Raw genomic sequence first — 13,319 nt, 5'->3', positions numbered from 1 at the left:
CTCCTGAATAAAAATGTAGTAGTACTGAGGGACTCTAAACAGCTTATTAAGGATCTGTTTATATTTTTCAGGGACGGAGTATATAAAGAAACCATGATTCTAGTCACATTTGATGTTCAATCTTTCTTTACGAAGACAGCCAATGAAAGAGGGGTATCGATGTTGCAACAATATTTGTTGAAATCTGGGAAGTTTTACAATAAGACCGTATTCATGTTGTGCCTCCTAATGGAGACAGTGCTAGAGAGTAATGTGTTTATTTTTGACCATCAGATATATTTACAAAAAGATGGTGTAGCTATGAGCACTTCATGTGCCCATAGCTACGGCAACATCATGATGGCGGTATGGGAAAGTGAGTTTGTGTTAAATGGACTGTTTAAACAACACATACGTTTTTATTGACACTTTGTGGATGATCGCTTTATGGTACTGGAAGGCACTTTAGGTGAACTAAGGTTATTTTATGAATTCATGACTAGTGCAACATCGTTTTTGAATTTCACTATGAACTTCTCAGATGGAGAGATAGACTTTTTAGATGTGAAGGTTAAGCACACAGAGGGAAGAGTTAGCACCAAAGTTTATAGAAAGGAGAGTTATGGAAAGAGCTTGTTACACAGGGGGAGTATTCATCCCCCACATATATCTGACAATACACTAAAAGGGCAAGGGTTGAGAGTATCAAGGTTAAGTGCTGATGGAAAGAGTTTTAAACAGGAGTTACAACAACTCTGGAAAAGGTTTTTAGACAGGGGCTACTACACACATAGGGTTTCCAATATCTTGACACAGGTACAAGAACATAGGGATATGGAAGCAAGACAATACTTTTCAGAAGTCAAACCCAGAGATAGGAGCCAAAGAACTACTGTGATGGATAAAAATGAAAATATAGTTAGAATGCCAGTGTTTTATTCCAGCAATGTCAAACCAGCATTAGATATCTATAAGAAATGTTGACCAGTTCTAACAGCAGACCAACAAATTAAAGAAGTGTTGGGTTCTAACCCAAAATTGCTTTCAAGAACATGAAATCTCTAAAAATAATGTTATATTACCCCAGGGATGAGGTCTTAGATAGGAACATGGGAACTACGACAGCCAGTACAACCTGTCAGCAGTACAATTACTGTAAATATTTTGATACCAAATAGTTCACAAAACTTTCTTTTTTAGAGTTGAGGCCACATGTGAGACTAAGCATGTGGTTTATTTGTCACATTGCTTATCATGTAAAGCATTTTATATAGGGAAAACAGGAAATTTAAGGAAAGGATAAGAGAACATCCATATAATATCAATAATCAAGTAGTCACCAAAGCATTGGCTAAGCACATAATGGAGAAACACAGAGCTTTAAGTTTATGATTATTGATAAAACCAGGATGGATGATAGAATGGGTGATGTTAAGAATAGAACTGAGGTGAACGAAACCAGGTGGGTAATGAGAATGAGAGCGGACAGTGGCAAACGCTTAAATGATAACGTCCCTTTAAAAATGGTTTTGAAAGCAAGACCCCTAGGTAGGTAGGGCTTGTAATATATCTGTGCACCAGCAGGATCTTAAAGTATATATTTCCCTTGTTTATTGAACATCATAAGTTTTAACATTTTTAATACATATATATGTGTGTGTGTGTGTGTGTGTGTGTGTGTGTGTGTGTGTGTGTGTGTGTGTGTGTGTATATATACAGTGGATATAAAAGGTATACACACCCCTGTTAAAATGCCAGGTTTTTGTGATATAAAAAAATGAGACCGCAATAAATCATTTCAAAACTTTTCCTACATTTAATGTGACCTATAACCTGTACAATTCAATTAAAAAACAAACAAATCTGTTAGGGGAAAAAAATATAAAAAATAAAAAACGTACAATAAGCTGATTGCACAAGTGTGCACACCCTTAAACTAATACTTTGTTGAAGCACCTTTTGATTTAATTACAAATTGCAGATACTTAATACATTTCACATTTGCATTTCATTATTTCCTAGTTTAAAACTCTTTCGATTCACTTTCTAGTTGTTACACAGCATTATCTCTGAATTGCACATTGCTTGTACTTGTGCTCAACCAGTGTAAATACCCACTATGTATATGGATAACAAATAGGAATACCACCCTTTGTGTCACTTACATTCTTATCTCCACATTAAAGGCTTATATTTTTGTTATTCTAGCATCCTGCTAATCAAACTATTCACAAATGTTGTTAATACTATAAACAGTTTTTGAACTTACCAAAGTTAGGATCAGCTTCTTTTATTCTGGAGATACATCCTTCTAGTCCTCCAAGAGTTGCATCATTGTGCCAAGTTGTATACTGTGCAGTAAGAAAAATAATAATCAGCTGCATATATGCAAGTGTCCATTGCTCTGTAAATACCATGGAAGTTACCTCAAACTGACAAGCCACAGATTCCAGCTTATAAAACAGCTAAAATGCAAGAAACATGCAAAAATACTAAACATCTCTCTTTGGTTTTGAATGCACTACAACAGACTGAACTTGCTACTCAATGGTAAGTTCAGAAAAAAGAATGGAAAAAAAGGCGTTCCAGTCCTCACAGATAAGTTATCTGAATTTACTGTCAAATATGCTAGGCTATTTAATGTCTATGTGATCTGCTAATAGAATTGAAATGGTATAAATTAAGTTATACATCTGCTACAACATTCTCTTTCTAATTGGCTACCAACTTTGTAACATATGTCAGTGGTTCCCTATGTGCTTTAACATTCTGAAAACTAAACTGTGATTTTTGCTACAATATTAGCAACTTACAAAACTCGCTGTAATGCAGTTTTGCCCCGTTCACCCACAAGACGCCTATCTACATAAACTAACTTTTTGATCACAGTACTTTTGAATAGGTGGAATACTCACACAAAGTGCCCTCACATTTTGAGAATTAAACTGTGATTCAGCTTAAGTAACAGCGAATTGCAAAACTTGCCGATATGCTTTTTACCCCCCTACACCCTGCAACACCTCTACTATTATCTAAGCTAACTTTGACATCACTGTACTTTTCAGTAGGAAGAACACTCTCAGGTATCACTATCTTGTAATTAGTATTTACTCTCCGTGTTGGTACTTAATTTTTTTTTACACATACATACAAATATTTTCACTTACATGATTAGTATTAAGTCAAAGTCTCTTAAGCCTCACTGACTAAATCATTAGAATAGCATTTATCTTGTACACTACAGTGCTTCTCATTATTAGAACAGCATTAACTTTCAAGGGCATATTTTAGTCACACATCAAATCTAATATCAAATAGAAACCAAACAAAGACTTCTACGATGGCTGCATACTGATCAGCAGTTTAATTTCAGCTCTCCAAGTGCGAAAAAAGAAAATGAGAAATGAGGGACACTAACTCTGCCATTTTTAGTAAATTCATTTACTGGCTAGTAAGTACAGTGCCTGGATGCCAGCAAAGAAGAAACTTAAGAGAGCTTGAAAGAAAATCGATTAGAAAAGGACACTGACTGGGAAGAACCCTGCAGCTGTTCCAGAAAAAAAGCAGTTCAGTTCCAGCTTTGGTGCAAGACACAGCTTCCAGTAAACTTCTTGAATAAAAAATAAAATAAAAATGTACTCACAGAAAATTAAAATAAACAAAACATTGAATGAGTACACCAAATCAAATCACAAAAGGATGAAAAAAATGGAAGAAGCTTTAAACACCTATTCAGATGAACTGATAAAACTGCAAAAAATCAGATGTCAAAATGAAGAAAAGGCTGGCTGAGTACAAGATTGCTCAAGAAGAGGAGTTTCAAAAATAGCAGTTAGAGGGCAGCGCATGAAGAGAAGACCTGAGATTTTCTGCTGTACCAGAGAAACTGGAAGGAATACTGATTTATGAAAGCACAAATAAACTGGACTGGTATTCCACAGCAGGATTTGTTAATTGAAAGGGCACATTGTGGGTCTGTGCATGTGTGAAACCTGGCCATGAGAAAGCAGTCAAGGCCTGTAGTAGTAAAGATGCAATCATTCCAACAGAAGGAATTGATCCTGACAAAATTGCACAGAATGACAAAGTTTTAAAAACCAGGGACAGTGGAATGTTTGCAGGAAAGGATTATTCACTGTACACCAGACAGAAGAGAAGCAAATTTATCCCAGCAAACAGGGAATGTTGAAAGGCATGTGGGAGATTCAAGCTGTTGTAGCCAGCTCTCTTCAGTACATGTTTTCCTGAAGGACCAAAGTAATTTTTTGTTGCAGAACAGGCTAAGGAGGAAATACAAAAGTTTGTCAAAGAAAAAGTGAGACAGCAAACAAAAGGGGACTGCGCTTCTCATTCTACTAATAATAAAGATCATAGAGAGACTTTGCCAGTGAAACCTTTTCCAATGTTACTAAGGAACATGCTTGAGAGACACAGAAAAGCATAGGAGCTAACTAGAAGAAGGTGAAATTCCTTGGACTTAAACCGGTCTGGGGTTTGGAGATGGAGATAAATAGGAATAAGACCAGTAACACTGAAATTAGTGAATACATATAACATTATAAAGCATCAATCACATTTGTGAAATAAGGCTTTGTAAGAAACCGTGGAAAGATTGGCTTTTGTTGACTTTGTTACACTTGGAACAATACTAAAAGGAAATAAAAAAACAGTAACTGTAAGTAAAACAAATTTTGTTCTTAATATTTGTGTTAAAAGTTTTATAACATAAATTACATGTTATATATGTGAAGCCCGTGCCCTGGCCCAGCAATCAAGGAGCCTTATCCCTCACCACTAACACCAGAGAGGGCATCTCATATACAAGGAAAGGATGACAAATACACACAGTAAAGTACAATTTCCCTTAAGAGCACACAGAGATCACAGTCAGTCCAGGGCTGGTCGCTCCTTTGCTCTCCAGGTCCCCAATAAGACTCCCTACTGGCACAGCTATAGGGTCCAGATCTCGGCCAGCTGGGCAAGCTAAAATCTCCCTCACCCTCTCTGTCCAACCAGTGCTTTGTGTCCCTGCCCAAGTAGCTGACACACACATACTTTAAGAGAAGTTTATACAACCACAGAGACACTCCTGGGGAAGGCTGGCACAGGTTCTCCAGCTGTGCCCCTTTTACCCAGACTATACAGTAGTACCACTTGCCACCACCCAGCTAATATTTATCAGCTACTCAAAGGCCCTTAAAAGGGTATCCAATTATTACTGCGCAATATTATTATCCAATTGGTAGTATAACCCAGGGCTAAAGCTATTAGAGTGACTTTGTACAGTTTTAGCAAAGGCATTCAAGTACTCTTAAGAGCTTAAATTATCTCTACACAAAATAGCTACAGTTAAAAGGTTTTAAAATATTTAATAATAAATTATTAAAACCACAAGACAATACTTTCTACTACACAGTGCTAGTCAAGAGTTCAGAGATCACACAGAAATACTTAAAACAATTCAGTAGTACAGTTCTGACATCACAGAAAGACACTTAGTCTAATCTTTTTCGTTCCTAGCTATTTCTAAAAGAAAACACAAGTTTAAGATAATTTACATATGAGCAAGACAGTGCTGTGAGTTGGATGATCAAGACAAAAATGCTTAATAATCTCTGGTTCTCTCTGTTTAAATTGAAATTGCAGTTCTAATAAACATTACATCATTTTTCACCCTTCCTGGGGGTTCCCAGGCCAACAGAAAAGTACAGTTTTGTACCTACCATAAATGTAGATGTTCAAAGATCCACATTGCTGCAGTCCTTACACTTGGGTAGTCCGCTGTCCTCGGTCGGCCCGAATATCAAAGTATAAGGCTGACGTCGGTCAAGGCGCATTTGACTGACATCAGGACGTCAGGGTACAAATGCGCATGACCGACGTCATATCCTCAGTCTTTTCTTGCCCCAGATGTCAGAAGACCCTAAAAATAAAGGTCAAAACCAAAAGACAGCAAATCACCAACCAACCACCCTAGCACTAACTATATGTACAATATATACAATATACACAATATGTACAACCCAACCCACACAACCACCTCTAACTGCAGAGGGGAAGGAGGGAGGGTAAATTGGACTGCAGCAATGTGGATCTTCGAACATCTACATTTATGGTAGGAACAAAACTGTACTATGTTCTTCATCTCACATTGCTGCAGTCCTTACACTTGGGTAGAATCCCAAAGCAGAGGTAAGGGAGGATGGCTAACTACAAAGAAGCAGGAGCTGCCAAAATGCCCTGCAAAACAGCAGTGGCAAAACCAGCCCTAGATTTAGAGTAAAGTGGCAGGTGATAATGCCTAGAAAAAGTATGCACTGAACTCCAAGTAGCTGCCTCCAAAATATCCTTGGTTGCCACTCCCCTCAAAAAGCTGTTGATGTGGCAGTAGCCCTAGTGGAATGAGGCCTAATCCCAGCTGGAATCTCCTTGCCATGATGGGAATAACAGAAAGCAATGCAAAACCCAATCCACTTAGAAATAGTTTGTTTTGACACAGGCTTGCCCTGAGAACTCAAAGCAAAAGAAACAAACAACTGCTGAGACTGCCTGAACCCTTTAGTTCTGTCCAAATAATAACGCAACTGCCTGTGTACATCTAAAGTGTGCAAAATCTTTTCCCCTTTATTTTGGGGATTTGCATAAAAAGTAGGCAAATGAATAGTTTGGTTTAAAGCCACACTAGAAACCACCTTAGGCATAAAGGAAGGATTAGTACGTAATGATACCCTATCCTTATGGAAAATCAAGAAAGGCTCAACCGCCATAAGGGCCTGCAATTCAGAAACCCTTCTTGCAGAGGTAATTGCCAACAAAAAAGCAGTCTTCCATGATAAATATTTCAACTCAGAAGTAGCCGAGGCTCAAAAGGTTGTAGAGTGAGTTTCTCCAACACAAAATTGAGATCCCAAGCAGGAGTAGGAGCTCTTCGTGGGGGTCTTATATTCTTTGCCCCTCTAAGAAATTGCTTGAACAAAGGATGAGAAAACAATGGTGGAACACAATCATAGTGAGCCGAAATTGCTGCAGCATGAACCTTAATAGAAGAGAAAGACAAACCTTTGTCCAGTAACTCAGTAAGATATTGAAGAGCCACACTCAAATTAGGCTCAGAAACATCAAAATCTTTGCTGCACTCCAAAATAAAAATCTCTTCCATTTATCTGCGTACACTTTCCTTGTACTAGGCCTTCTAGCTTCCAAAATCACATTCAAAACTTGTTGTGGAAGTTGAGACCCTCTATGGTTCAAAACAGAATATGCCAGGCCGTTAGGTGAAGAGAGTGAAGTTTGACATTCAGCAAATGGCTGTCCTCCTGTGACAACAGGTGTGGAATCAAGGCAAAGGCCATGGAGGCTTCCATACCAGACTTCTCAGTAATGGGTACCAGTGCTGTCGAGGCCAATCTGGAGCTATTAAAATCATCCTTGGCTTGTCCTGTCTGACCTTTAGAAGTACCTTTGGGAGGAGAGGTAGAGGAGGAAAGGCATACACATGAAGATTGCTCCAATTGAAAGAAAGAGCATCCACTTTCCAAGCTGTGGGATGAAACCTTTTGTGCAAAACTTTGGCAGCTGATGGTTTAGTGGAGAAGCGAACAGATCTATGTCTGGAGTTCCCCATGACACTGTCAATTTCTGAAATACATGAGGATCCAATTTCCACTGTGGGGATCCATAATTGCCTGCTCAACACATCTGCTAAGGAGTTCTGTGCTCCTGGCAGAAACCTTGCCTGAAGATTGAGCTGTAAACTTAGAGCAGTCTCCCACAAAATCATTGCTTGCCTGCATAGAGGATAAGAATGCTCCCCTTGCTTGTTGATGTACCACATGACAGTTGTGTTGTCTGTTAGAATCAACACCTGCCCTGGAAGAAGTAAATCCTTGAAAGCTATTAATGCAAACTGGACTGCTAACATCTCCTTCAGGTTGATATGTAGATGTTGTAGTCTGGCAGGCCACTTGTCTTGTATCCACTTTCCATTTAGATGAGCTCCCCAAGCTTTGTCTGAGGCATCTGTCGTTAAAATCTGACTCGCCTCTGGCCGGGTCACAGAGAGTCCCTTGTTTAGGTGACATTCCTGAGCCCACCACAAAAATTCCTTTTGAATGCAAGGTATTATTTGAATGACAGTGTCTAGATCCTGGCAGTGCTGTGTCCATACATTTTGAGATACCATTGCAGCTTCCTCATATGCAGTTTGGCATTGGGAAGCACCAGAATACAAGATGCCATGAACCCTAAGGCTTGAAGGACTGTCCTTGCAGTCAGCCTGGACTGATGAGATAGCTGATGGAAGTAAAGGGATAGACTCTTTTGTTTGTCCGGGGTTAAAAAGGCCATCTGGGATGCTGTATTCAGTCTCACACCCAGAAAGCACATGTCCTGAGAGGGTACTAGACTGGACTTTATTTCGTTCACAGAATACCCCAGGCATCTTAGCACTGCTATCACATATTCCAAATGATGAAGAAGCTCTTCCCTTCCTTGAGCCAGAATCAGGCAGTCGTCCAAATAAGGATAGATCTGTATTCCTTTTAGCCTGAAGAAAGCTATCACTGGAGCCAGAACTTTCGTGAACATTCTGGGCGCAGTAGATAAGCCAAAGGGCAATGCAGAGAACTGATAGTAAGAAGTCCCAGCTCGAAAACGCAGATACTTCCTGCAACTTAGTCTGATAGGAACATGAAGGTAAGCCTCCTTGAGATCCAAAGTTACCATCCAATGATCTTTGCCCAGCAGAGGTAAAAGCTGCTGTAACGTCAACATTTTGAACTTGGAAATGTCCAGATAAGTGTTGAGGGTAGATAAATCCAAAATTGGTCTCCACGTGTTCCCTTTCTTTGGTACTAGGAACAGGCGAGAATAAAATCCCAGGCCCACTTCTGGCATAGGAACCGGCTGTATGGCCCCTATTTGGAGTAACAGAGAAACTTGCTTGTGAGCCTCTATTCTTTGTTGAGGAGGAACGTCTGGCATGCCTTTGAAAGGAGGCAAGGTATGGAAATAAAACCTGTAACCGTGGTGTATGATATCCAATACCCATCTGTCTTGGGTAATTAAACTCCAATTTTCTTTGAAAAGAGCCAACCTTCCTCCCAAAGGTGCTGCCAGATGAGAAGGCTCTGGCAGCTGAAAAGGTAGGTCATTGGGTCTGTTTACGCAGGACTGACCCCTGCCCTCACCCGAAGACTGTGCAGGAGAACTCCCTGTTCTAGGCCTGAAAGAGCCCTGAGCTCTGCCCCTACCACGTCTAGATCTACCTCTAGACTGGGAATCATAAGAAGGATATGTCCACCCCTTAGTAGGCCAATTTCTACTAAACTTTGGAGGCTGGACCTGCAAAAAATCTTTAACAGTCTGCATAGACTTAGCCTTGTCTTCCATTTTCTTTAAAACTGCCTCAACAGGAGGACCAAACAACACGTCAGATTGTAAAGGAGCATCCAAAATCCTTGTTTTAACATGTTCAGACAAATTTTGATCCCTTAACCAGGCGTGCCTGCGAAGAACTGACCCAGTAGCAGCCACCCTAGATGAGGCCTGTACAGCATCAAAACCACATTGCAAAGAATGCTTACCCACCTGTTCAGAAACATGTACTAAATCTTGCAACTCTTTACAATCAATACCTACTGCCAGAGCATCAACCTTAGACTTTAATTGTGAAAGGAGATAGTTTTGGTATTTCAACATGTGAAACTGGCAATTCAAAGCCCTCATAGCAAGAGTGGAAGAAGTATAAACTTTCTTTCCCCATCTATCCAAGGCCCTAGCCTCTTTGTCTGCAGGAACCGGATTCTTTACAACAGAAGCCTTAACACCTTTAGGCCCCTGGCTAACAGTTTCTGGGTCTGCCCTAGGACTCTAAAAAGATACTTATGAGCTTCAGGCACCCTGTAATACCTATCCGGCTTAACAGGAGCAGGAGGCAAAGAATCAGGATTAAGAGAAGCCTCTGAAAAAACATCTCCCACTACATCCAAAACAGGAGGTATAGCCAAAGGCCTATGCTGGGGTAAAAATAAAAATTCCCTAAGCCTTTTCCTGGAATCAGAGAAGTCCTGACCTTCCCACTTAAAATGCTCCCTCATGGAATGAAGAGTTTCTGAAAAAGAAAAATCCCCAGGAGGAGAAGCAGAAGGAGTAGAATCATCCACATCAGAATCAGAATAAGGAGAGTACTCCTGCAAGTCTTCAGCCGAAGACTCTGAAACATCTGAAGCCTGCTCAAAACCCCCTAGCTCAGGCTCCATCCTAGGTCTCTTATCAGGAGGGGCCATAGAACCCCTAATCAAAGTAATCAAATCTTCTGCCATTTTAAGCATATGCTTCTTGGGCACAGTACCTGAAGAGCTAGGGGTAACACCAACTGAAGCTAAACCTGGCCTGCCCCTGGGAGAAGCCTTTGAAACAGAAGGAGAGGGCCTAGTCACCCTAGGAAGGGAGGGGAGTATAGTAACCTGAGAAGCCCCCTCAGCCTGACTTGCCTCCTGAGAGGCTACCTCTTGCAATAATAAAGTCTCACCCTGGGAACACAAAGAAACCTCCGGTGGAGCCACCGGCTCCATCGACACCTCTAAAGAACCGGCGTCCGGTACAGACGGCTCTTCCAGCCTAGGCTTAACTGCTTTGTCCTTGCGCTTCTTCGAAGAAGCGGGCGTCGGAGCATCCGACGGCATTTTATAATTGCACCGCTTCCCAAAGACTAACCTTGCACAATCCAACCTTCTCTTTATAGTGCGTTTATTAAATCTAGCACAAGAGCGACAGCCAACAACGTCGTGCTCAGGCCCTAAGCAAGGAATACACAAAGTATGATAATCTCTATGCGGTATCTGTTTCCCACAAGAAATGCAATTATTGACTTTTTCTGACATCCGTAAATCACTGAGGCAAGAAAAACTAAAATATTCCCAACGGGTACTTAGCCAACTTTGAACTCGGTCTGAAACTTCGAAATCGAAAAATCTCAGAACGCCAACCGGCACTTGCAATGCTGCTTCTGCATCGGACCATGCGGCAAAAAAGACTGAGGATATGACGTCGGTCATGCGCATTTGTACCATGACGTCCTGATGTCAGTCAAATGCGCCTTGACCGACGTCAGCCTTATACTTTGATATTCGGGCCGACCGAGGACAGCGGACTACCCAAGTGTAAGGACTGCAGCAATGTGAGATGAAGAACATCTGCATCTACATTATTTTACACCTAGGCAGAAACCAAAGCAATAAAAATACATTTGCATGTTTAAATCTACAACCTCGCGCAAGTGAGACAGGGTGCATGGACCAAACCAAATGTAATCAGAAGCACCAATAAAAAGTCCAGCACCATATGGGTGATAGATGACATTAGGATTTAATGTGACAGAACAGCAAAAACAGCATACTGGTTTCGGCAAAACTTACAACCTTCTTCAGTGCATTAACTGACATGAATCCATTACACTTTTAAATAGTATCAAATTAGACCATATTCAAAGCTGATTGGTACATGCCAGAATTAACTTAATTCATTGAGGCAGGGCTTAAACAGAGCCCCCAGCCTGACAATCCATCCAGATTCTTTATTATTTAATATAGAATGCCAACCTGCAAACCACCAGGTAGAGCGATGGTTTCAGCTTGAGGATATTTGACGGAACCATTATCTGCTTTTCTTATGGAATACCTACAACCACTTCTTCCTCTGGTCAGATCCAGAATAAAAGATACCACTACTTTTATGGCACGTGTCATAAATGACACACAGTTGGAACCAGGTTGGCCTTTATGCACATTGGACATTACTGCCCTGCACATTGGACGTTACTGCCCAATACACCAACATCCCCACAAACCTCTAGGGGTGATGTCCTTTAATTTGTATGCTTTAAATAGCTTCAGATGCCAGATGTTAGATCTGAGTGTTCTCATACTCTCTGCACGTTTTTGAAATAATACCCCACAAAGACAATCAGGATTGTCCTTATCCAAAGTTTAGTGAACATCTTAGTAACATAAGAACTAAAAGAATATCTAATGCTTTCTACAAACATATAATGACCCATGTCACTGCCAAATTTCAATTTACAATCATTGATAAAATCCAAGGACACAAATCCAATAAAGCAGGTTGGCATTCTATATTCAAATAAATATATATATATATATATATATATATATATATATATATATATATATATATATATATATATATTCAAAGAGGACGGGCATGAAAACTTCAAAGGACAGATATGAAATGTTTGTCTTAGCTTTCTTTACAGCAGACGGCAATGTTGTTACATTTTTTTGAAGTTCAAAATTTCACAGCATATTCTTTCATTTAAGAAAACAAGCCTGTATTTCAACATTTATATTTACAAATGATAGAATTATCTGCACAATTCTATGTGGCTAGGCTGGCAGCCGTCACAATATAGTAAAGCATTTTTCAATTATTGCTGTATTTCATAATGACACTAAAGCAAGAAAGTGCCTTTTTCTCTTTTTTTTTCCTTAGTTTTTAGAAACATAAGCATTACAATGTAAAAAGAGAAGAAAGGCGGACAAAAGCATGTTTAAGTTAATACACTTTAATCTTGGGTTGTTGAGGTAGGCAACTGGATGTAAAAGTGCACAGATTACAACATATGTAGAGCTCACATATTTTCTCTTACTTTCGCAAAGGTGAATGTCTGGATGAAGGCTCCTGGCTTAATCTTACAAGTGTTTTGAATAAGCAAGTAAATAAGAGAACAGTGAACACTGAATGTAATAAAGTTTTCCTTTCTCAAAAAAAATATGTTCAGTTTGAGAAGTCTATTGCTGAAGGCAGCTGAACATTTTATTCTTAGGTTTCCACGGAGACAAGCTGACTGGTGTGAAATAAAAACATTTTTAAGGCTAAAAGCTAATGATTTCTGAAAACATACAAGTTGTTTTTGACATTTGGGAAGGGAATAAAGATAAGACAGCAATTAGTATAAGTAGTTGCACACACTGTAAAATGCATCTTAGCATGGATAACCTTAACATAAGGTTAAGTTATGCCCGTGAGTGTGCAGCTATCACTTTGGGACAACTGTTCCTATCATAAGGATTAAACTTGATTATTCGCAGATGTACATAGTTTTATGTGGATATTTTAAATAGGTTATGGGCATATTCTGGGATGTTTTTTTGAAGGTTTTCATTAAAACAAAAAAATCCTGTAAAATGTTCAAATGGACATGACAAGAAACAACTGTATAAAAGATCAACCTGCCAATCATTAGTGGGTGCATGTAACATAAAAAATGGAGATAGACATTTAAGAAAGCTGCCATACATATAACATGAGGAAATAATAAC

The 13,319-nt window shown here is 39.6% G+C and overlaps 1 protein-coding gene across 3 annotated transcripts in view; it reads right to left on the bottom strand.

Annotated features, from left to right (window-relative positions):
- The window catches only part of TTC38 (tetratricopeptide repeat domain 38), a 1,219,387-nt gene that overhangs the window by 1,065,392 nt on the left and 140,676 nt on the right, over nucleotides 1–13,319 (bottom strand). For all 3 annotated transcript variants that reach the window (XM_044088097.1, XM_044088098.1, XM_044088099.1), the window contains exon 3: nucleotides 2,249–2,330. In XM_044088097.1, the coding sequence (XP_043944032.1) occupies nucleotides 2,249–2,330 (82 nt within the window). The remainder of the gene's footprint in view (nucleotides 1–2,248; nucleotides 2,331–13,319) is intronic.

Source organism: Protopterus annectens, chromosome 11.part0 (genome assembly GCF_019279795.1).
Source record: "Protopterus annectens isolate FY-2018-M chromosome 11.part0, PAN1.0, whole genome shotgun sequence".
In the NCBI taxonomy this organism is placed as follows: domain Eukaryota; kingdom Metazoa; phylum Chordata; order Ceratodontiformes; family Protopteridae; genus Protopterus; species Protopterus annectens.
Note: the sequence above shows the minus strand (reverse complement) of the source record. Positions and strands in the feature narration are given on the sequence as shown.